A 24,397-nucleotide genomic window follows, 5' to 3' on the forward strand; every position below is an offset into this window, starting at 1 on the left:
GGGGAGGAAATTTTCCTTTATAATTCCATGGTGTTGAGAGTAGGGGAAGAAAGCTTTGCCTTTTTTAGTCACACCTAGCTGATTGCTGTACCATACCTGTTTGTTTATTTATTTATTTTTGGCTGCATCGGGTCTTCCTTGCTGCACATGGGCTTTCTGTAGTTGTGGTGAGCGGGGGCTACTCTTCATTACAGTGCTCAGGCTTCTCATTTCAGTGGCTTCTCTTGTTGCGGAGCATGGACTCTAGGCACGCACACCTCAGTAGTTGTGGCATACGGGCTCAGTAGTTGTGGTGCATGGGCTTAGTTGCTCCACGGCATGTGGGATCTCCCCAGACCAGGGCTTGAACCCGTGTCCCCTGCATTGGCAGGTGGGTTCGTAACCACTATACCACCAGGGAAGCCCCCATACCTGTTTAATATACGATAGTGTACACATGTAAATCACAGCAGCTGCGTTGCTAAAAGCAAATGCAAACAAACACAGGAAAAAGGGAAAGCAATAGAACTTGGGCACTTAAAAAAATCCATTCCCTAATAAAATAAACAGATATTCTACTGCAAGTTATAGTCTTCAATATCATTTACCCCGTACTTCCCCTCTTCAGAAAGGGCAGCTCTAATAAATGAGATGCAGTGATGACTTTTTTCTGCTCTACCCATAGCTATAAATTGAGCTAAACGTTCCCATCAGCTAAGAGGACGGAACTCATTACTGTCCAAAGATTGCTACGTTGCCTTTGACTGAGATGTCTACCCTTAAAATGAATGCTACTCACCGCTCATAAAAACAATGCCTTTCACCACAGAAGACTTGAAACACCATTCACTGACTTTGTTGATGGCTCTGATACTACAACCTAAAGGTTAGCTGAGCCTTATTCTAAGTTTGTAAAATTACAGAGCAGTCAGTTTTTTTGAGCAAGTTGATTTGTTGCTTCTTAAACTAGAGTCTTTATTGATGGCATCCATGGAATATAATTGTCAGATTTACAATCTTGACAATTCAAGTTTAGTTATCCTCTTATTTCAAATACATCAGAGTGAAACTTATATCCATTAAATTAAGTCAGGATTGTTAATTTTAAAAACTTTGGGTAAATATGAAAATTTGTTTCTGCCAATGTTAGCCTTATTAATTCATGAACACCTGAACTCTGTTGAAGTTGGGATAAACCAGTGTTCAAATACCCAGGTTATGTCACTTGCCCTGATGTGATTATTAAAGCACTGCTCCCCTTGCACTTTCAAGTGTCCTGGTATAGATGATAAAATGCACGGTTATATTGGGAATATGTGAAATAGGAGGGCTGTAGCAATCTTGACCTTCAGGTTAAAATTATGTCAGGTCCCACATGTAAAGCATTCCTATGAACGTTCATGGGACTACCCAGATGTCGGTTGTTTGCTGCTAATAGTGTTAGTAGAATTATTCTAATGTAGACATTATTCTAATGTCATATAAGGTAGGTGTTATTCATATCCCCATTTTTTTCAGATGGGAATGTTGAGGCACAAAAAAGTCAGATATTCTGTCTAAGGTTGCACAGTTAATTGCTAGTAAAGGTGGGAATTTTCTAGTACTTCAGGTTAATAGTTTACCATCAGAGATGGGTTCTCACTTCGCTGCAGTAAATGCAGGAACTTCCTTGCCTGTAATTACAATGTTATGTTAATGACTAGTGTGTGACAGGCGCTCCCCCTCGCAACCTCAGAGTCATAACCCAGTCATCCCCAGCTTTCAGATGGATTGGTTCTGCCAGCTCTCTAATTGGCTTGATTTTCTCCAACCATCCCAGCAAAGTCTCTGCAGTTTGGAGCCAGAAGAGAGAGATTCTCTGGTCAGAGCAGAGTTGAAGACAGAGGTGGATTTGTAATAATGATGTCATTTGGTAATCTTCCAAAGCCCCTCACCTGGAGGAGGAGCCTGGGCAGCGGGGCTGTGCCTGCTTGACATGACAGGCCCTAGAGCATCCAATTAGGCTTCACCGGCTATCTGAGCTGGCAGACCCAGGCGGCCACTCAGCCTGGGGAGAGGTCTGCCATTGACAGCTCACATTTATCACACATGCCAGATCCACTCTGAAGGAAACAGCCCACCAGCATCCACCATATAATCAGGCACTTCGAGGCTTGACAGTTGTAAGTGAGCAGGTCTGAAGGAGTAAATGGTTCCTTCAAACGTACCTGCCTACTTTCCCTGGGAGAGTGAAAGAACCTCTAATCATTTGTTTCCCTGCTTTTCCACCCCAAAGAACAGACAAAATGGCTTCGTGTAATGCTTTCCTTCATTCTGTGTAGGATATCAGCCTGCTTACATTTTGAATTATTTTGTTTGCTTTTAAGTCAGAAGGAGGAGAGCTGTGCAGAGGCAATCTTTTTTTTTTTTTTTTTTAAAGATTCTACCCCCAGTTCTCCTGGAATGTGATTCATAACATTTCTTTACAAATAAAATAATAGGTGAATGTTTAGTAGGAAGACGTAACCATTTCTCCTTTTCAAATGAGTGTTGCAGGTGGAGATAGCATCTTATATTTATACAAATTACTCTTTCTTTTTTTCTTAATTGCAAAATGCCTTCATATGGTTGATCTCAATTAATCAGCAATTACTCTTTCTGAAAAATAAGGCATTTTAGTATTGAAAATGAAAGACTAGGATATAAAGTAACCTGACTCAGGAGAACACTACCATGGGACTAGAACCAGTATCCTGACTGCAAACCCAGAAATTAGATCTGATCTCTTTATTAGGAATAGATTCATCACTGAGCAACAGAAAAATGAAAACAATACTGGTTTAAACAAGAGAGAAATTTATTTGTCTGTTAAATTTACTTCTCTCTCACATCAAGGTCAAGAGGTAGAATCTATGCTCTGTTTTGCTCTTATATTCCATTTCCAAGATCACTGAAAGGTCCAAGATGGCTGCTCTAGCTCCAGCCATCATAAAAGCATTCCTGCTAGGAGGAATGAAAAACGGAGAGGAGAGTAGCATGCTGTATCTAAGGACACTGCTTCACAAGTTTCACAGCATAATCCTGGCATATCTAGTCTGTGGCAAAGCCTGAAATAGAAGCCAGGTTTCCAGACTCCTATTCCAAGCTTTTCCCAACAATCTGTCTGCTACTCTTGACATTTTTCATCAGAGTTTTTTTTTTTTTTTTGAAGGAAGACACTCAAATTTCTGTCTTTTAGCTCATTCATTACTCTTTGTCCGTAGTAGGTGATTTTTCTCATGAAAGCCTAGATAAAGTAAGGTGGTCATTTCAGTTTGACCTCTAGGTACCTTTATTTGCTAATTTGCTCCATAATGGTCATTTATGGTTAACCATATTGACATAAAACCTGAGTTTACTTTCTGCAGTAGTCTTCTGCCTTAACATAATGCCTGCTGACAATTAGATTATTCAAAAAATATATCTTCTATACTTGTATTGGAAAATAGGTATTGTCATCAAATCCTGTTGACGAAAATATGTAGACAGTTGAACATTGATTCAGCTCTTAGCATTGTGATTAAAATGGTAGCCCACAGAACCATGAATAATGTTGCTTTATTGAGAAGTAATTACTGATTTACTAATAAGCTATGGTATTGGAATGACATAAGCAGCATCTTTCACTGACCAGTGAATTTCATAATCCACTAATAGTTCAGGACTTTTGAAGAATATCTGATTTTGATACAATTTGGTATTCTAAAAAATAGTTATATTTAATCTGTAAGTTGGTTCATTTCTAAACAAGTTTGTACCCAAAATTACATTTCAAGTGGTTCAGTGATTTTCTTTTCATAGCCCATCTGTGAAATTTTGTCCATATCTTGCAAATAATGAGCTTTTATTGAAGAAGAATATTTTAAAGGTAAAAATCATGAAGCTTATGATTTTGTTAATATAAAATAAACATATATCAAAGATTTTATTTAGCTCACAAATTAAGGAGAGAACCAGTAAGATCTGAAGAGAAGGGTAGAAAAACAAATACATACATAGGCGATCAACAATGCTGAAATGAATTTGCTGGGAAATTGGCTTTAGGGGTCAGTTGCATCTCCACCAGACAAAAATCATCTGCATCTCTCTGGCAAGAATCCTTTGCATTACTATCAGTTTTCTACAACTTTCAGAGTATAAAAAAGCTCAAAGACAATGACAGTGAGCATCTACCAGCTACCCGGTGGTCTTTTTTGCCCATTTCAAAGTCTTTTTAAAACTTTTTGACACCTTCAATAATGTTTGTTATTGATTTGTTCTAAGTCAGATTTATTAAATAGAACAATTATGTGATAATCACTTTAAAGTCCCTTCAAGGAATCTTAGATTTTTACAACAACTAATCATAAATATTGTTAAAAATATGTTATGAGCAAAGGACTTTTTTCCCTATCTTTCTTTTGTCTTCACCCACCTAAACCTTTTTATTTGAAAGCCTCCTAACCTATATATTTTCTTTCGTGATAGAATCAGGTGAAAAAAATAAACTGCAAAAAACAAATCCTAGTTCTACAAATATTGGTTTCTTTTTTCCTTTGCCACATAAGCATATGTTTGGCAATGTTAAATACAGAAACAAGTGCTTTGTTGCTTTTTGGTGGGGTCTCCATACAATAAGCTGTTTAAAAGTATAAACATGACTCTGTAGAGTCACATAAAAATTGTTCCCCATAAGAAGAATGAAAATTTAAAAGATTTTAAAAGCTATTTGGGCAGTCCATTAATCAAAGACAAAATTGGGCAATCTCAGATCCTGTGATGAAAATTCAGTGAAATTTGAATCCACTCATGTCATCTTTGAAATGTAGATACTTTCCAAGTAATTTCCAAGCTGAGACCATTATTTGTTAGAAGGTACTTGTTGATGTAATTACCCAAGTTGTAAAAGTGGGTATTGTGGCGTCATTTTATCATAATTTGAAGCCCACAGAAATTAATCACCCATTGCCCTCCATCTATCTGCTTACCCATCCCAGCCCCAGACAACCCAGCTCTTTGTTTCCAAGAATTTCGATTTTCCGAAGCAGATGCCTCTTACTACCCTCAGATGTAAAGAACACAGTACCCTGGTTGCATTCTTGAAAGGGGGAAGGGAAGCATCACTTGCAGTCCTTCCAGTTTATTCTTATTCTCAAGATCCTGCAGGAAAATGTCAGGCTGTCCTGCCACAGATGTAGAGCTGCAAGTTTGAATCAAGATGGCTGCATGAGGCCCTTGAGCCAGAGGGAGCAAATTAACCAGCCAGCGGTTCTCGCGTCTACGTCTCACTTCAGGGTTGGGGGAAGCTGGCAGTCCCCCAGGTCTCAGGATCGAGTCTCAGAATCTCAGCATTGTCCTCTCTTGGTTAAGTGCTTGCTGTGGATTCAGTGAACGCTGTTAGCATTTAGGGAGTGTAATTAGAAAAGCTTGCTCTTTTGAAAGACATTTTTGAGCCAACATTGCCTCCCTCTGACATGTTTGTGATGTAAACCAGAAAAAAAAAAACCCAGAATACAAACAAAATTTTTTTAAAAAATTTTGGAGCCCTTTGGCTACTTCAGACCTAAACACATATGTTAAACTGCAGCCCTGCTCCAGAGTTTCTGGACAAATGGGTTAGGGTTAGGTTTAGGGCTCCAAAACTCACCCAGGCACCCTCATCTTCAAAACCAGTGTCGTGAGGACTGTGCACATCTGGCTTCCCACTTCTGCACCTCTGTTTCCTGCATTTGTTTTACCCACACACCAGGGCTGTTACTCAGAGCCTCTGCTCACCCCCGACTTTCTGCCATAAGCATCTCAGTTCATGGTCTGTAGAAAAGAGCTCCTATGTCCACCCAACTCTGTTGTGTGTTCCTAGAAATCAGGGGCTATGTTGTTTTATTTTCTGCTTCCTTTTATCTTTGATTTTTTTTAATTGCAGTATAGTGGATGTACAATATTATGTAAGTTAAAGGTATATAAAATAGTGATTCACAATTTTTACAGGTTATACTCCATTTATAGTTATTTTAAAATACTGGCTATGTTCCCTGTGCTGTGCAATATATCCTTGTAGCTTATTTATTTTATATATAGTACTTTGTGCCTCTTAATCCCCTACCTGTATCTTGCCCCTCCCCTCCCACTTGTTCTCTGTATCTGTGAGTCTGTTTCTTTTTTATTACATTCAATAGTTTATTTTTTACATTCCACATATAAGTGATATCATTTGATATTTGTCTTTGTCTGGCGTACTTCACTTAGTATGATAATCTCTAGGTCCAAGTGTGTTGCTGCAAATGGCAAAGTTTCATTCTTTCTTCTGGCTGAGTAATGTTCTATTGTACATATGTACCACATCTTCTTTATCTGTTCATCTGTTGAGGGACACTTAGGTTGCTTCCTTGTCTTGGCAATTGTAAATAATGCTGCTGTGAACATTGAGGTGCATGTATTTTTTCTAATTAGCGTTTTCATTTGGGGGATGGGTATATACCCAGGAGTGGAATTGCTGGGTCATATGGTCTGCTTCCTTTTTTATGAAAAATTTTTAACTTACAGAAAAGTATACAGGAGAGTACTGTGAACACCCACATAACTATCAGTTAATATCAACACTTTTATCATGTTTGTGTTCTCTATCAATTTTTTGGCTGAAAATATTTAAACTTAAATTATAACATCATTTTCTTTCATCCCTGAATACTAACACATGTATCTCCAAAAATATATCCTCCCATTTATCTATATTATCAGATCTAACAAAAAAATGAGGATAATTTCCTAATATCATAGGAGTCCCAGGACATATTCAGTTTTCCTCATTCCTTCTCAAAATATCTTCTGTGGCTTTTTTCTATCATTTGGATCAAATTAAGGGTCATAATTATACTTGATTATGTCTCTTAACGTTTCTGTTAAAGGAAGGCAGCTCCTCTTTTTTCTACAGTGTGTTAATTCCCCATATTAGGCCAGTGTGTAGTGGAATTTCCCACATCCTGGATTTGTCTGGTTCTTTCCTCATGGAATGATTTCTCATGTGTGTGTCCACCGCTGGTTGTCCCACTGTTAGGGACTCTAAGTGGTGGCCACCAGATTCCTCCATGAGGAACGTGTGTTTCCCCGTTGACACTGGCACGTTTTCTCTGGGGTAGTATTTTGGCACCAGGAAAGTATCCCATCAGCTTTTCTCTAAGTGGGGGTAGCATCCGTGGATGGGCCTCACCCGAAGTGAGCATTTCAACAGGGGCTGCAAAATGGTGCTTTGCTAAATTCATCGCTCCTTCTAGAAATGGTGCTTTTCTAAATTCATCATTCCTTCTAAAAGTGGTGATTTTCTAAATTCATCATTCCTTCTTCATTTATGAGTGGGCAGTTTTCTGAAAGGAGGGGCTCTCCCTCAGAAACAGGCTGTTTGGTGTCCCCATACTACTGAAAAAGCAGGATGAATCCTTAATTATGAATTTTTAATTACCAATTTTCAGAGAAAGGAGTTGCTATAATAGTTGCCTTCAGCTGTGGAAAATGAGAACCATTATGTGGGTACCATTATGGACTCATGAGTTGTTTTTGTAAGGCCAACTGGCCCGAGGCAGGGGAACACAATCAGATTCACAGGTTGCATCAGACCGAAATTCTCTGGACCACCCAGTTCCAGAAACTGCCCTGGAGACATTCCGGACCACCCAGTTCCAGGAACTGACCTGGGGACTTTGAACCCAGCCCAGCCTTCCCGCCTTTCGAGGGGCGGGACTAACGGTTCCCCAGGATACCCGAAAAGACCACCAAATAAGGAATACCCTGCGCCCTCCCAGATTCACCACACCCCTTTACCTTCTTCCCCTGTAAAATCTTGCCCAACCCTCGCCCGGGCGCGACTTCTCTGGCCCCCTTTCTCTCGGACCAGTGAACCTCGCCCGGGAGCGCTCCCTAATAAAGCTCACTTGAAGCTTTCCTCTGTTTCGCGGTGCCGTTTGTTAAGATCCGACCTTACAGTTTTATGTATTTGATGTGTTTTAATCAGTTACAGCATTGTTCTTTTCATGTTCTGATTTTCCCAACTTTGACTTCCGAGGGCCCTCCCAGGTGGTTCTCCTGTGCATGTGTGTGTTGTCTGGTGCCACAAGAGTGCTGTGTAATAAACGAGCACACACCTTCAGGGACACACACACACACACACACACACACTTGTGTATTTTTCACACATCTGCTTGTCAGCTGGTGGTTGGTTAGGGAACTCTGCTTATCCGTTGCGTGATCTGCTCGTGTGGCTGGACACCCAGCAGGCTGTTGGCCGATCTGGAATAGCCTCTTCTCGGGTGACCGTGATAACCCGGCTGTGATTCACACTTGATTCTCCTCCTGGTGCCAGAAGATGAGGTGAGAGATGTTTGTGTTTGTCTCATGGCGATGGCAGAGCCAGGAGGGGGCAAGTCAAGTGTCTGCTTGCTTATATTCCATCCACCAGTTCAAGTCCTGTGTCTGAGCCCAGAGCCAAGAGGAAGGACCAGTCAGAGTTAGATGTGAAGGCTGAGACAGGATGGGGCAAGAATGGGCGCCAAGACCCATCACTCACTGAACTCTTCTTTGCCTTCTGGCCAATAAGGTGTCCCAGGTTCATACTGTACTTCCTGTGCCTCAGATCTAAAAATACTTGTTTCTTCAAATATTCCTTGTTCTTTTTAGTGAGAATGGTACTTAGGAACCAAACTCTGAGTTTTTAGGAAATCATGTATCTAATATTTCTATGGACAAAACTAGCAAATACATACTTTAAAAAATAAGCAAATGTGTTCCTATTGATATTTCTGACACAAATTTAACACTACAGGGCCTATATATATTATATATATCTTTATGGGAGTATAATTGCTTCACAATGCTGTGTTAGTTTCTGTTGTACAACAAAGTGAATTAGCCATATGCATACATATATCCCCATATCCCCTCCCTCTTGAGCCTCCCTCCCACCCTCCCTATCCCACCCCTCTAGGTCGTCACAAAGCACTGAGCTGATCTCCCTGTGCTATGCAGCTGCTTCCCACTAGCCATCCATTTTACATTTGGGAGTGTATATATGTCCATGCCACTCTCTCACTTCGTCCCATCTTCCCCTTCTCCCCTGTGTCCTCAAGTCCGTTCTCTACGTCTGCGTCTTTATTCCTGCCCTGCCACTAGGTTCATCAGTACCTTTTATTTAGATTCCATATATAACACTACAGGATTTTAACTTTTACTGAAATTTATGATTTTAAATGTGGATTTATTTTCTCTTATACAGAAAATCCTACTTTCTCATAACATTAGTAGAATTATTTATTTGCTTGGAATCATGTCTTATAGTACAGTGCTGTGATTAACTTGGAGCTTTTCGATAGCCAGCATCAGTAATTGCCATCTGACCATTTTAATTGTAAGCGTCCTTAAGTCGGGGAACATGGCTAATTCATGGTGTGTCTAGAAGAGTATCCCTCACGTTGTAAATGTTCTTGGGAATAAATGAAATGTCCACTGGTTAGACTCTTTTCTCTGAGTTTTGCTTCTTACACCCACCTACCTTTTCTAAGCACATTGGAAACTCCTACCTTGGAGTTGGAAACTCCTACCTTTTCTAAGCACATTCTCATGAAAATAAGTTACTTATCCACTCTTAGTAAAATGCACATCATTTATTTCACATTTTCTCACCATCTCTATTTGTACTGATGTTTCCCTGGTATGTTGGAGGATTGTGTGTAGTTCTTATAATTTCAAATAAAAGGCCATAGTTATCATGGTGGGTACTTTAAAAAAAAAAAAAATCACGAATTTCAACCCAACCTAAAAAAACAGAAAAAAAACCTTTGGCATTTTCTTTCCACTTGACTCCTTTTTTTTTTTTGTAAATTTATTTATTTTATTTTTGGTTGCGTTGGGTCTTTGTTGCTGCGCGTGGGCTTTCTCTAGCTGTAGAGAGCAGGGGCTACTCTTCGTTGTGGTGTGCTGTCTTCTCATTGCGGTGGCTTCTCTTGTTGTGGAGCCCAGGCTCTAGGCGTATAGGCTTCAGTAGTTGTGGCACGTGGGCTCGGTAGTTGTGGCTCGCGGGCTCTAGAGAGCAGGCTCAGTAGTTGTGTCTCACGGGCTTAGTTGCTCTGTGGCGTGTGGGATCTTCCCGGACCAGGGCTCGAACCTGTGTCCCCCACATTGGCAGGCAGATTCTTAACCACTGCACCACCAGGGAAGCCCTTGACTCCTATTTTCAATCCGTTGATTCTGATGATGATTACTGGGACTCTGGTTACCATATAACTTCATGTTCTTTTTTAAGGTGTTGTGACATTTGGGATAATCTGGAAATACTTTATTTAAAAATCTTTTTCTCCCACAGCTGTTGCCTTCATTGCCTATAAGAGTGGAGGCACATAAATGGCAAGAGGTATCAGAAGGTCTGCTGACCACCTTTCAAGGACATCCTTTGATTTTCTCTTTGATAGCCATGGCTTGAGAAGAGTGATTTTTTTCCAGATCGATGATAGACTATGGTGTAAACTAAGGCATTCTTTGGGAATAAAATGCTGTCACTTATTATAACTTCAAAATATTGCTGTTCAGAATAACTTCCTGCAGTGATGGAGATGTTCTGTCTCTGCTGCGTCCAGTACACCACTACCCACTAGCCACGTGTGGCTTTGAGTGCTTAAAATGTGCCTTGTACAAAGAAGGAACTAAATTTTAAATGTTATGTAATTTTAATTAATTTTTAATATTAGTAAGAACATGTGGCTAGTGGCTACATATTAGCACCACAGTTCTACATTATAAATATGGTCCACCTAAAATTTTCATTTGGCTTATATTTCCTGAAATGTGTTAATTATAACATCAGGTTTCTAATTATAGTTGTTTCTTCCTATAACTCTCCATACGAGGCTTAATATTTACAAACCAAAGGAAAAATCGCTCTTAGCTGTAGGCAGTGTATCTACATCTGGATTGAAGACTGTCATTGGTTGCTGCAAATTTTCGCCCCTGGCTCCTGACCTTGGAGGGAGAGATTTCAGAATTTTTATTTTATGACCTAGTGGTTACTGGAGAAATACGATGAAAACACAACCACTACCTGCCTGCAACCCAAGTACGTGCAAATTACTGCAAAAGCCTAACAAAGGATAAAATGTAAAAATGAGCCAGCATAGCTTTATTCTCATTGTAGCTGCATGATCTTTTTTAACTACTTGAACTTTAAAATCAATTTTAACTTTTTATTATAGAAAATTTTAAACTTAAACAAAAGTAGAAAAAATAGTAAGTAAACTCCTATTTGTCCATAACCCAACTTCAACCATTATTTCCTGTTGGCCAATCTTACTGTGTCTATATGCTGACCTTTTTCTCCTCCACCCATGCTATTTAGAAGCAGACCCCAGATACCATATCGTTTTATCCTCTTTGTTTCACTATGTTCATCTCTAAAAGATAAGGACTTGTTATCTTGTTAAACAGAAAAGCATAACCACCATATCACACTAAAAGAAAAAATAACCCCCAAACGCTATTAGTTCCTTAATAGCGTTAATTATCCTATTAATCCTATTCATACCATTAATTATCTTATTTGTGTTTAAATTTCTAATTGTCATATAAATGTCATTGTTTATTTGAAGAAGCCAGGCCATTTTCCCTGTGGTTTCTCAGAGTCTCCTACTTGATTCTTTATGGCGTGAATGGTCCTCCGTCCTCTATTTCCTGCAAGTTCTGGTTGGTCTAGTAGCCTGACTGGGTTTGAGGGTTTTGGCTCTGGTTGTGCTAGCGCTTCATCAGTAGTGCTATATTCTTCCTCACGGAGGCAGTCCATGCTGATTGCTCTCCTTCTGTGGTGTAGCAGCCCCGGCTGATTGGCGCCTTAACTCATCAGGAGCTGCAAAATGGTGATATGCTAATTCCATCAACCTTTTCCATTTGATAACTGGAATACTTCCATAAGATGAAACTTCCCCTTATCTGTAATTTGGTTACCCAGTGATACAGTTTGTATAGGAAAGAAGGGAAATTTTCTTGATGCTTTCCTTTTTCTTGACCAGTTTTTAAATAATATGTTGATTTATAAGTATCCTCTAATAATGATCAATTGAATTAGTTGTTTCTTTTTGAAGTATCATTCTAAATTCATGAACTTATACGTAATTAAAGAGCTTCAGTCCGTTCCAGTTATTCTTATTAAAGCCCTAAATGGCTGGTCCTTGGCTGGTGGGAGCCTTTTCAGGTTGGTTTCTGAATCATTTTGACATGGTAATAGAATTTGATAGCTTTGCTGGTCTCTAGGATAGCTCCTGTCCCAGACCTGGAATCAGCTGTCTACAGAAGGAGTCCTGCTTTCCTTTGGTGGGAAATGGTATTTCTAGACTACAGCGTGGCTGTTAGGGATTTATATTTTATGACCATCATATGGATATTGACTGTGTAGGAAATATATGCTTATATAATTTTTAGGAAATATATGCTACGTGTTATTAGAATGTACATAAATAGAAATAAATTATATCTGAGAAAAAAATAATAAATGGAAAGAACAGTGTTTCTATCAGCATTGTTTAAAATTAAAAGAAGATAATCATGGGGCTTCCCTGGTGGCGCAGTGGTTGAGAGTCCGCCTGCCGATACGGGGGACACCGGGGCAGGAAGATCCCACATGCCCCGGAGCGGCTAAGCCCGTGAGCCGTGGCCGCTGAGCCTGCGCGTCCGGAGCCTGTGCTCCGCAACGGGAGAGGTCACAACAGTGAGAGGCCCGCGTACTGCAAAAAAAGAAAAAGAAAAAAAAAGAAAAGAAAAAAGAAGATAATCATGAGAAAAATCAAATCTCCATTTATTATGTGCACTATTTGTTTCAGTAATTAAAATCTATTTCTGTGCATTAATTCTTTGTGATATTTGTATAATCAAGGATTAATATGCTCCTCAAAACCAACCAGCATATACAAATTATACTTGACAATGAGAACTAAATTATCTCAGTTTTTAAGAAATCTATTGTACCATAAAATGCCATACATTTTTAAAGTTTTCACCTTGGGTAAGGCTTTTGAAAGTTGCTAATAATACATTGTTGTTAAGCAAAAGTAAGCAAAACATAAACATAGCTAATATATGATATTAGCTATCTTTATAGCTAATATCAGAGGAATGGCTCAGAGGAAATGACTGGAATTTTATCTTATTTTTGGAAGAGTACATAAAATAATTTGTTGCATTGCTGTATATTTTTATATCACAATTTAGAGAAACAAAATAAAATGAAACTTCCCCTTATCTATAATTTGGTTACCCAGTGATACGGTTTGTATAGGAAAGAAGGGAAATTTTCTTGATGCTTTACCAGTTTTTAAATAATTGTGCTAGTTACCAGTGCAACTTACTCTATTTCTTTAACTTTTTAGCTTTGAAGAATTGCTAAAGTACACAGAACAATTAAATTAATGATGTATTTTAAATGCAAAGCACTGGATAGTTGGCACAGGAAGAATAACAAGCCAGTGGGTGGTCCTGTGCCAGATTTTCTTTGGGAAGTCTTTTCCTAAGGACCTCCCCGTTGAGCATGGCTTTTCAATTTTACCTTCCTATCCTCACAGCATTCAGATGCACTCCTTTTGTAACATCCTTTTGCCCTGCAGTGACAGGAGTAAAGTAGCTGTAACAGAATCTCACAAAGAGACACAAAAGGTGTAATTTGAGAAAACCACCAGGTCCATCTCTCCTTCCTTTTACTTTGGCCCAGAGCACTCCCTCTTCTACAAGGAGTTCTGCCTGTTGTTCCACAAGTAGGTTGGATATTTGGTGACTCAGACTTGTGATAGGATGCATGTGTTAAATGCTTCACATATTTTTTAGCACCAACTTTCATATCAGTTATTATGCTAAGGGTTAGGAAACCAAACAGGTGTGGCCTCTTCCCGTGAGAATCATGACTCTAGAGGGAGAGAGCTGTAGTAGCAAATAAGCAACGTGCTGTGATGGGCATAAAACAAGGTGAATGACACGTCAGGGGTCAGCAGAGAGATGGATTCTGCCTGGCAGAGGCATGAAAAACTGCCCGGAGGAGAGACCTTCACGCCGAGCCCAGGAAGATTGTGCCTGGCGGGGGCGGGAGAAGGGCACCGCAGCCAAGGCAGCGGCACAGGCATCAGAGAGGCTTGGAAGGCAGGACTTGTTAGGATGCTTAGTTAGTGGGGGATGGTGGGAAATTAAGATGGGAAGAGAAGACAGGCCAGAAGACGAAGGGCTTCGAATGTCAGACTAAGGAGTTCGGCCAAAGTAGTCTCTGCCAAGGAGCCAGAAAAAAAGTTTTGAAAAAGAAGTGTGGCCTTGTCCCAATAGAGAAAGGGACAGAGGGTCCCACTGGGAGGCCCTGGAGTAGTCCAGGGTGAAGGTGACAGCCATCCAACCCGGGGCAGGGCCACCGGGAGAGTGGGAGAGCCTTCAAGAAGAAGGATGAGGGGCTTCCCTGGTGGCGCAGTGGTTGAGAGTCCGCCTGCCGATGCAGGGGACACGGGTTCGTGCCCCGGTCCGGGAAGATCCCACATGCCGCGGAGCAGCTGGGCCCGTGAGCCATGGCCGCTGAGCCTGCGCGTCCAGAGCCTGTGCTCTGCAGCGAGAGGGGCCACAGTAGTGAGAGGCCCGCGTACTGCAAAAAAAAAAAAAAAAAAAAAAAAAATGAAGGTTAAAGGAAAAGACTTTCAGATGAAACAAAGTTAAAAGAATTGGTTGCCAGCAGATTCATATAATCAGAAATCCTAAAGAAAGTTCTTTATGAAGTAGGAAAATGAATGATATCTGATGGAAACTCATATTTTCGATAAAGAACAAAAAGCATCAGTAATGGTAAATAGTGGGTAAATGCAAAGAACAAATTTTTCTTTTTTTACTTTTTCTTCTTAATTTCTTTATAAACCATACTATTGTTATAAACAATAATTATAACATTGTCTTGTGGAATGTATAATGTATGTCGATGTAATACACATAACAGTTATCACAGCATGGGACTGGATGTGGACCTGAAAACTGGACAGATTTCTATATTTCATGAGAAGTGATACATTATTAACTCTTTGTAGATGCTGAAAAGTTGAGTACATAGTATAATCCCTAGGACAACCACTAAAAAAAGGCAAAGAAATACAGCTAAAAATAGGGAAATTAAAACCGTAAAAAATGTTCACAAAATAAAATGAAAGTCAGGAAACAAGAAAGAGGGAAACAAGAAGTAGAGGAGAAAAGTAGAAAACAAAGCCCCGTGAAAAAAGTTATAGACCAAACTCAGCCATATCAATAATTTCATTAAATGTGAATATGGTACGTTTACCAGGATAGACCATATTTTGGGCCACAAAAATGTCTTAATGAGTTTTAAAAGACTAAAATCATGTACAGAATATTCTTTGATCCAGTGAATTTAAATTAAAAATCTATAAAAATAAGAGGACCAGAATAACTTTACATATTTGAAAATTAAACATGTTTCTAAATAATCATTGGACCAAGCAGACTTTTCAGGAAAAATTAGAAATAATTTGAACTGAATAATACTGAATTCAGCATATCAAAATTTGTGAGATGTAGCTAATACCATGCATAGAGGAGAATTTTTAGCTTTAATAGTCTTATTAAAAGGATGGAAAATCAAACCAAAGATCTAAACTTCCATCTTAACAGACTAGAAAAAGGAAGAGAATATTAAAGGCAAAGCAAGTAGAATAAAGGAATAAGAAAGAAAAGAATGTAATTCTGTGGAGTAGAATTTAAAAAGCATAGAAATGATAATACCATTGGAATTAATCCAGTCTGCACAGTGTTTTTCATTCATCAGCTGATTATCGTGTGAAATTTCTTTACCTTCAGACTGGCTCAGTGTCATCCCCTTCACTCAGAAAGATAGTATTATTTTCTTTTTAAAAATTTTTTATTGGAGTACAGTTGCTTTACAGTGTTGTGTTAGTTTAAGATGTACAGCAAAGTCAATCAGTTATACATACACATATATCCACTCTTTTTTAGGTTTTTTTCCCATATAGGTCATTACAGAGTATTGAGCAGAGTTCCCTGTGCTGTACAGTAGGTCCTTGTTAGTTATCTATTGTATATGTAGCCGTGTGTATTTGTCAATCCCAGTCTCCCAGTTTATCATTTCTTCTTCCAATTGTGTGCCCTGTCTCTCCACTTGCAATCCTTTCAGAAAGTTTACTCTTTCATTTGTAGTATGTGTACACACCACACACACACACACACACACACACACACCCCTACATGCCTACATATATACCCCTACATGCATACTATTCAGGGGAATTGCTCCATTAATTTTCTAAGGGGGTATTTGAAATCTCGGTTGAGTTACAAAGGACAAGTGTCACTGAGGATACAATGTATAGAGCCAAAGATATTCATGACAGTGACACTGCCAATTCCTCCAGGAATAGCAAAGGAAGCTGTGGACCAAATGAAAATAATTTTGCAGGATATGGTATGCATGTGGACGTATACAGATTTCACCCCAAAGTTTCCAATATAGGAAATCAGTCCCCTTAGTACCAACTATCTCCGCCCCTTATGGTAGCGGGTTTCTTAATCTGCTCTGTTGTGTCCACTCTATGTGTCCTACCCAAGAAAAGTCTAGAATGTTCTAAAGATTTTATGTGTGTATATGCTTGTGCTTTTTATGTCAGTGTGCAGACTATGAGAAATGATTCAGAGAGAAGCTTCACATGCAGTTATATGGAGAGGAGCAAATTTAAAGGACCCATTTCACCATATTTAAAGGACCCTTTGATGAAATGCAGGATATACTTTTGTTGGAACTAGTCAATTCATTTACCTGTGTCCATCAAAAGCTAGTGAGTTCCTTGATGTTTCATGTTTCTGTTTTATTTCCTCTCTTGTAGATAAAGAATTCATCTACAGAGAGCAGAAAGGAAGTGTGATACTGCAGAATGTTGAAACAAATACTTCTACGGTGTTAATAGAAGGCAAAAAAATTGTAAGTACTCTCTTTAATGACAAGGATAATTTCAGTTTTCCCGCCTTCAAGTCAGTAAAGCAGAAAATGACTTTAGGTTTCAACTTTTCATATAGCCAAGCAGAAGCAATAAACTTGTAATACTACAGGCTGAGCAGCTACAGATAATGTGAAATTGAAACCACACTAATTTAATAAGATGAAATCACCATTTCTCTGAGTATACGGGAAATTTCTCTGCAGGTGTTGGAAACAAGTGTTGCATATCATATATAATTCAAAGATAAGTCCTAAGGCATTTGCACATTTACAGAACAATTGTAGTAATTCAGAGAATACTTCAGGACTGCTTGCACGATCTCCTATTTTTTTAAAAATGCATCTTAAAGTGTGCAGAGAATATTAATTTAGGCACTGACTATACTCGCTCTAATGACATTAAGTGATGTTTATGCTTTAGAACAAGTACTGAGTCGATATGAATGCCACTGCTTCATCGTCTGGGAAAACCTGTTTCCCCAAAGGTAATGGCGTTAAGATTTGGAGTCCATGTAACAGTTAATGATATTTATTAAAGAATTGACTGAAGTTATGTACCAGAAATCGATTTAAAGAGAATTAACTGTTTTTTTCATATATGTTCATGCTTATTTTTAGAAGGAATAAATCTTCAGCTTTAGGGAGTTGATCATTTTCTTGTCCAGTACATGGAGGAAATCAAAGGAAGAAACTAAGGCCAAGTCTGTGTTAAAAGCAAGAATTAAAACAGGCCACGAATTCTCAATCAGAACCATCATAAGAAGCCTCTGATGAGAATCAGAAACATAGGAATCCTAGAATCCTGTGATCTGGGGATCAGAGACGATAGAAAAAATTAGCTGCCTGGTTTTACAGATAAGGATCCCGAGCCCAGTGTAGTGAGTGAGCTTTCCGGAGTCCTTGGGTGAGCGTTCAGGCAGGTCCCCGGAGCCTTGTCCCAGGGACAACAAGGGATGAAAGGATGATTCCATCTTTGCGTTGCCCTATCCCCTGTCCCACACAAATGCTGCCCTACCTTCTCAAGAACATGACACTGCTGTTTAAATACTCTTCCTTTCTTTTTGGTGTAGCGATACCTTTTTCTTTAAGAATAAACATTTTATTGAGGTTTAGTATGGGCTGGATCCTGCCCTTTACAGAGACTGTTTGCTGGCGTAAGAGAGGGCTAGCAAGGTTGTATGATGGTGTAATTCCCAAAGCAACAGGTATTGAATTCAGTAGTAGTCTGCAAAGTAGGACCCGACCTGGAAAGAATGAATGTGCCTGCATTTTTGCATTAAAAAATCATCTTTGGTAGAACGGCTCCTGTAAGAAAAGCTGATTCAACTCAAAAATACTGAAGTTGCAGAAATAGTTTTCTCATATTAATTGAAAGGAGAAAATGATCAGACCATTGCTGAGGGTAAGTACATGTTAATGCCAGGATGTTATCGATATTTCCCATAAGGATGTCAGTTTGCTGAAAGTAGGGTACTGTTGGTACAGCTGCACTTAGTAAGGAAATTCAAGACTAGGAACAGCCTTCTCTTTCTCCAATCAATAACTTGTGACAGATCGTGTATTTTAACTGAAGTTGTTTTAGCCAAGTAATAAGGTGACTTCAGAAACCTCCTTAGGTAAAGAAAAAAGGAAGAGCTCATCTTGAAAATTGGAAGGTTTATTCTGTATGATGAAATTCCTTCTTAAAATGTCATTTATTCACTCACCTTAGAAACATTTGTTGAGAACCAAATGTGTACAGCCTGATTGACACTGTTCGTGATCATGCCAGTTTATTCTTGGCTCAAAGCTACACGTAAAGGCTCCTGTAAACAGACCTCAGACGAAGGAAAGAGAGGAAAAGTCATTGAGTGTCTGCATCATCATTTAGAACACAGAAGCTCTGGATTTAAGTTCTCTTGAGCCAGTTAAACTTGTGCTTCAGTTACTCCATCTGCAAGTTTTAAAGCTGATGGAATGATCCAGCTCTCTGTATTTTCATGAGCAAGTATTAAGAAGGGGAAGCATGATGTTCAGAAGGGATCACAGTCGGCGGACCCTCTGCTCCCGGGAGAATGAGTGGGCTGGAGAGAGCGGGCACACAGGGCAGTGGCTCTTGCCCGGTTCTGCCCGCCTGCCTTTCCGATGCTGGTTCCCTAGGTGGTCTCTCCTTATTTGAAACCTGGAAGCTTTGAGATTGTTTAAATGATAAAAGTAAGCTGAGGAAGAGGCTGTGCTACCTGTGAGGCCACCTGTAATCTTTAGGTTGATTTTTTTTTTTTTTTTTTTTGCGGTACGCGGGCCTCTCACTGTTGTGGCCTCTCTCCCGTTGTGGAGCACAGGCTCCGGACGCGCAGGCTCAGCGGCCATGGCTCACGGGCCCAGCCGCTCCACGGCATGTGGGATCTTCCCGGACTGGGGCACGAACCCGTGTCCCTTGCATCGGCAGGCGGACTCTCAACCACTGCGCCACCAGGGAAGCCCTTTAGGTTGATCTTAAAACAACCTGAAACTAGTGGAGACGTGAACATGAAGCAGTGAATGCCCAGGTCAGCAGAAGTTTAAAATAGTAACCTACAATCTGACCTCTGACCTCGTTCTCTTTCCCCAGCCACTGAGAAGGACCGTCACACACAAGGTCACACAAGGGTCCTCCAGCCTGCTGGCCTTGAGCATCCCCCTGGCTCCTTGGCTTCCGTGACTGGCTCTTTCCCGGGATGGATCAATGGAAGGGGAGGCAAATGAATGCAAACACTAGGCAATCCAGCACAAGGGCTTTGTACATCATTGATAATTATGCAAATGAGAGCTTGTGCTGTGCTGGGCTCACCTGGAGGGTTCTCACCTGCCTCCCCAAACAGCTTCCTTTGACCAAAAGGAATTCAGTCATCCCTTCTCACAGCTCCAAATGGTAGAAATCAGATCATGAAATATTTCAGAATACCAGAAACACTTTAAATTGTGAGTTCACATAGACATTTAACCTTCTAAGGCAATTCCATCCTGGTTCACACTACATTCCTTTGTTTTTTATATTAATTTTTTGATGGTGAGATATTCTCAGATCCTTATTATTTGGTAGCATCTCATATTTGATGTGACATAATAATTGATTTTAGGAAGGATTTATCAAAATATCCTGGTCCCTTTTCCAACTTCTGTGTTTTTTTTGTTTTTTTTTTTTTTTGCAGGATCCTCCCAGAGTGTTTTTGTTTTTTAGTTTTTATTTATTGGGGTATAGTTGCTTCACAGTGCTGTGCTAGTTTCTGCTGTAGAGCAAAGTGAACCAGCCATACATATACACATAATCCCCTCCCTTCTGGATTTCCCTCACATCTAGGTCACCACAGAGCATGGAGTAGAGTTCCCTGTGCTCTACAGCAGGCTCTCACTAGTTATCTATTTATACATAGTATCAATAGTGTGTATGTGTCAATCCCAATCTCCCAATTCATCCCCTCCCCCTCTCCCCCTTGGTGTCCATACGTCTGTTCTCTACTTGTTTGTCTCTGTTTCTGCTTTGCAGATAGGTTCATCTGTACCACTTTTGTAGATTCCACACATACGCGTTAGCATATGACATTTGTTTATCTCTTTGTGATGTACTTCACTCTGTATGACAGTCTCGAGGTCCATCCACGTCTCCACAGATTTTTGAGGTGCTCCGTTAGATTTCTGCAGGGAAGGAAATCACAAGCACATCATCTCTGCATGAGCTCGGACATCTGCTGCCTGCTCAGTAGTCAGGCTCATTGGAGGCAGGTTCTAGCTGAATTAATTTTGTCTCTTCCACGGTGCTTGGCACTGTGACCTGTGCATAGTGGGTGCTCTGTAACTGTGTATTCTATGAATGGATATAAAACACACAAAACCGAGGTGAGCGGCTTCCCTGAGCGTCAGTGTGGTGAGAGGTTTGAGGTGGTCCCTGACCCCGCTCCTCCCTGCCAGCACTGCTCTCTGCTCCACAGTGACAGGTCCTCAGGCAGCTGTGCAAGCTCTGTGTACCCCGTCCTTCCCCTCAGGAGCGTTGTCTGGATGACATGAGAGGACAGACGTAGAATGTGGGTGCAAGTCAGTGTGACTCAGGATGGTCAGGTGGACTGGAGGACCCGGGCAGCTCAGGGCTCAGGCACACAGGGTGACCCGGTCAGCAGCAGGGAGGGGGAACGGGCCTCCCTTGACTTCGAGCTCCTTCCTGCAGGAGGTGTGTCTGGGCCGCCTCCCAGGGCGAAGCAGGGGCATTCTCTCCGATTTCTAAAAGTAAAACCTAAGCTAACTTTCACGTGGATTACATACAGGCAGACCTCATTTTATTGAGCTTTGCAGATGCTGCGTTGTTTTGCATATTGAAGGTTTGTGGCAACCCTACGTCAAACAAGTCTTTTGGCGCCGTTTTTCCAACAGCATTTGTTCAGTGTGTGTCTCTGTGTCACATTTTGGCAATTCTCACAATATTTCAAACTTTTTCATGACTATTATATTTGTTATGGGAACTGTAATCAGTGATTTTTAATGTTACTGTTGCAATTATTTGGGGGCACCATGGAGCACATCCATACAAGACGGAGAACTTAATTGAAAATGTTGTGTGTGTTCTGACTGCTCCACCAGCTGGCCGTGCCCCTGTCTCTCTCCCTCTCCTCAGGCCTCTCTGTCTCCTGAGACACAACAATATTGAAATTAGGGCAAGTAATAACCCTACAAGTTCCTCTAAGTGTTCAAGTGAAAGGAAGATTCACATGTTTCTCACTTCAAATCAAAATCTGGAAATGCTGAAGCTGAGTGAGGAAGGCGTGTGGAAAGCTGACAGGCTGAAAGCTAGGCCTCTTGCTCCAATCAGTTAGCCAGGTTGTGAATGGAAAGGAGATGTTCTTGAAGGAGATTAAAAGTGCTCCTACAGTGAACGCGCGAATGATAAGAAAGTGAAACAACCTTATTGCTGGCGTGGAGAAACTTGTAGTGTTCTGGATAGAACATCAAACCAGCCACAACATGGCCTGAAGTCAAAGCCTAATCCAGAGCAAAGCCCTAACTCTCTTCAAGTCTATAAAGGCTGAGAGAGATGGTGAAGCTACAGAAAAACACCTTGAAGCTAGCAGACGATGTTTCCTGAGGTTTGAAGAAAGAAGCCATCTCCATGATATGAAGGTGCAAGACGAAGCAGCAAGTGCTGATGTAGAAGCGGTAGGTCATCCAGCAGGTCTAGCTAAGATAATGAATGAAGGTGGCTGCACTGAACAACAGATTTTCAATGCAGGTGAAACAGCCTTATGTTGGAAGAAGATGCCGTCTAGGACTTTCATAGCTGGAGAGGAGAAGACAATGCCTGGCTTCAGAGCTTCAAAGGACAGGCTGACTCTCTTGTTAGGGGCTAATGCGGCTGGTGACTTTAAGCTGAAGCCAATGCTCATTTACCATTCCAAAAATCCTAGGGTCCGTAAGAATTATGCTAAGTCTTCTCTGCCTGTGCTCTATAAATGGAACAACAAAGCCTGGATGACAGCACATCTGTTTACAACATGGTTTACTGAATATTTTAAATCCACTGTTGACACCTACTGCTCAGAAAAGAAGATTCCCTTTAAATACTGCTGCTCATTGGCAGTGCACCTGGTCACCCAAGAGCTCTGATGGAGATGTACAATGAGATTAATGTTGTTTTCATGCCTGTGAACACATCTATTCTGCAGCTCATGGATCAAGGAGTAATTCTGACTTTCAAGTCTTATTATTTAAGAAAATACATTTCGTAAGGCTGTAGCTGCCAGAGATAGTGATTCCTCTGATGGATCTGGGCAAAGTCACTTGAAGACCCTCTGGAAAGGACTCACCATTCTAGATGCCATTAAGACTATTCATGGTTTGTGGGAAGAGGTCAACATCTCAACATTAACAGCAGTTTGGAGGAAGTTGATTCCAGCCCTCATGGGTGACTTTGAGGGATTTAGGACTTCGGTGGGGGAAGTAACTGCAGATGTGGTGGAAACAGCAAGAGAACTAGAATCAGAAGTAGAACCTGAAGACGTTGACTAAAATGCTGCAATCTCGTGATAAAACTTGAGCAGATAAGGAGTTGCTTCTTATTGATGAGCAAAGAAAGTGGTTTCTTGAGATGGAATCTATTCCTGGTGAAGATGCTGTGAAGATTATTGAAATGACAACAAAGGATTTAGAATATTTCATGAACTTAGTTGATAAAGCAGCTGCAGGATTTGAGAGGATTGACTCCAATTTTGAAAGAACTTCTACTGTGGGAAAAATGCTTTCAAACAGCGTTGCACGGTTGAGAAATTGTTTGTGAAAGGAAGGGTCAATGTGGCAAACTTCACTGCTGTCTTATTTTAAGAAATTGCCGGGCTTCCCTGGTGGCGCAGTGGTTGGGAGTCCGCCTGCCGATGCAGGGGACACGGGTTCGTGCCCCGATCCGGGAGGATCCCGCGTGCCGCAGAGCGGCTGGGCCCGTGAGCCGTGGCTGCTGGGCCTGTGCGTCCGGAGCCTGTGCTCCGCGGCAGGAAAAGCCGCAGCAGTGAGAGGCCCGCGTGCCAAAAAAAAAAGAAATTGCCACACCACCCCACTGATTTCTTCCTTTTCTCTCCCTCCCTCCCCCTCCCTCCCTCTCTCCCCCTCTCCCTCTCCCTCTCCCCTTCCTCCCCCTCTCCCTCTCCCCCCCTGCCCCCAGAAGTGCATTTACAGTGGACTTAATGACATTGATTTCTCAGGGGCTGTAATTCATACAGAAACTTACTGTTATCTCTCCAATCCGTCTAAAACATAATACACCAAAAATTCTCTGGAGGATGAAGTGTTAGCCTTTGCTTGAGATTCAAGTTTTTAAAGCTGAAATAGTCTTTGCAGATTATGTGATTCAAACCCTTCTTTTCTTTGATGAGGAAGCCAAGACGGTCCACAGACAACAGTGGCTTGACCTGCACTTCACGAGCTGTTGACCCAGCAGGCCCATTCAGTATAGCCCACTGTGTTACCTGTGATGTTCATCCTTTTTACACCCTCTTTACTGATAATACCAGCGGTAGCAAGGAGTGGTACAATGGATACAGTCATTCACTGTATTATTTAAATTGTTCCAGGTGTTTGGGAAAGCAACTTGGCAATATATTCAAGATTAATAAGAATATTTATGTCTTTTGACTCATTCCAGGGAATTTTTCATAAGTAAATTATCTAGAAAGTTTTTAAAAACAGTGAAAAGTACCTGAAACTGAAGAAATAAATAAATAAAAATAAATAAAATATGATGTAACCATTAAAATAATAGTTATGAAGGCTATAAAGTAATATGAAAAATATTTATGCTGTTATACTAAATAGACACAGAAGAATACAATATTAATACACTTCAGTTAACAGCTGTAAACATCAGCTATGTCCATTGAAAAAGCTGGGAAGTGAACAATGAACTCTGACAGTAGCTTG

General features: G+C 40.5%; 1 protein-coding gene across 4 annotated transcripts in view; it reads left to right on the forward strand.

Annotated features, from left to right (window-relative positions):
* The window catches only part of DPP6 (dipeptidyl peptidase like 6), a 767,208-nt gene that overhangs the window by 433,285 nt on the left and 309,526 nt on the right, over nt 1–24,397 (forward strand). For all 4 annotated transcript variants that reach the window (XM_079932483.1, XM_079932484.1, XM_079932485.1 and 1 more), the window contains one exon: nt 16,872–16,966. In XM_079932483.1, coding sequence (XP_079788609.1) covers nt 16,872–16,966 — 95 coding nt within the window. The remainder of the gene's footprint in view (nt 1–16,871; nt 16,967–24,397) is intronic.

The sequence above is a fragment of the Stenella coeruleoalba genome, assembly GCF_951394435.1.
Source record: "Stenella coeruleoalba genome assembly, chromosome: 9".
Lineage (NCBI taxonomy): Eukaryota > Metazoa > Chordata > Mammalia > Artiodactyla > Delphinidae > Stenella > Stenella coeruleoalba.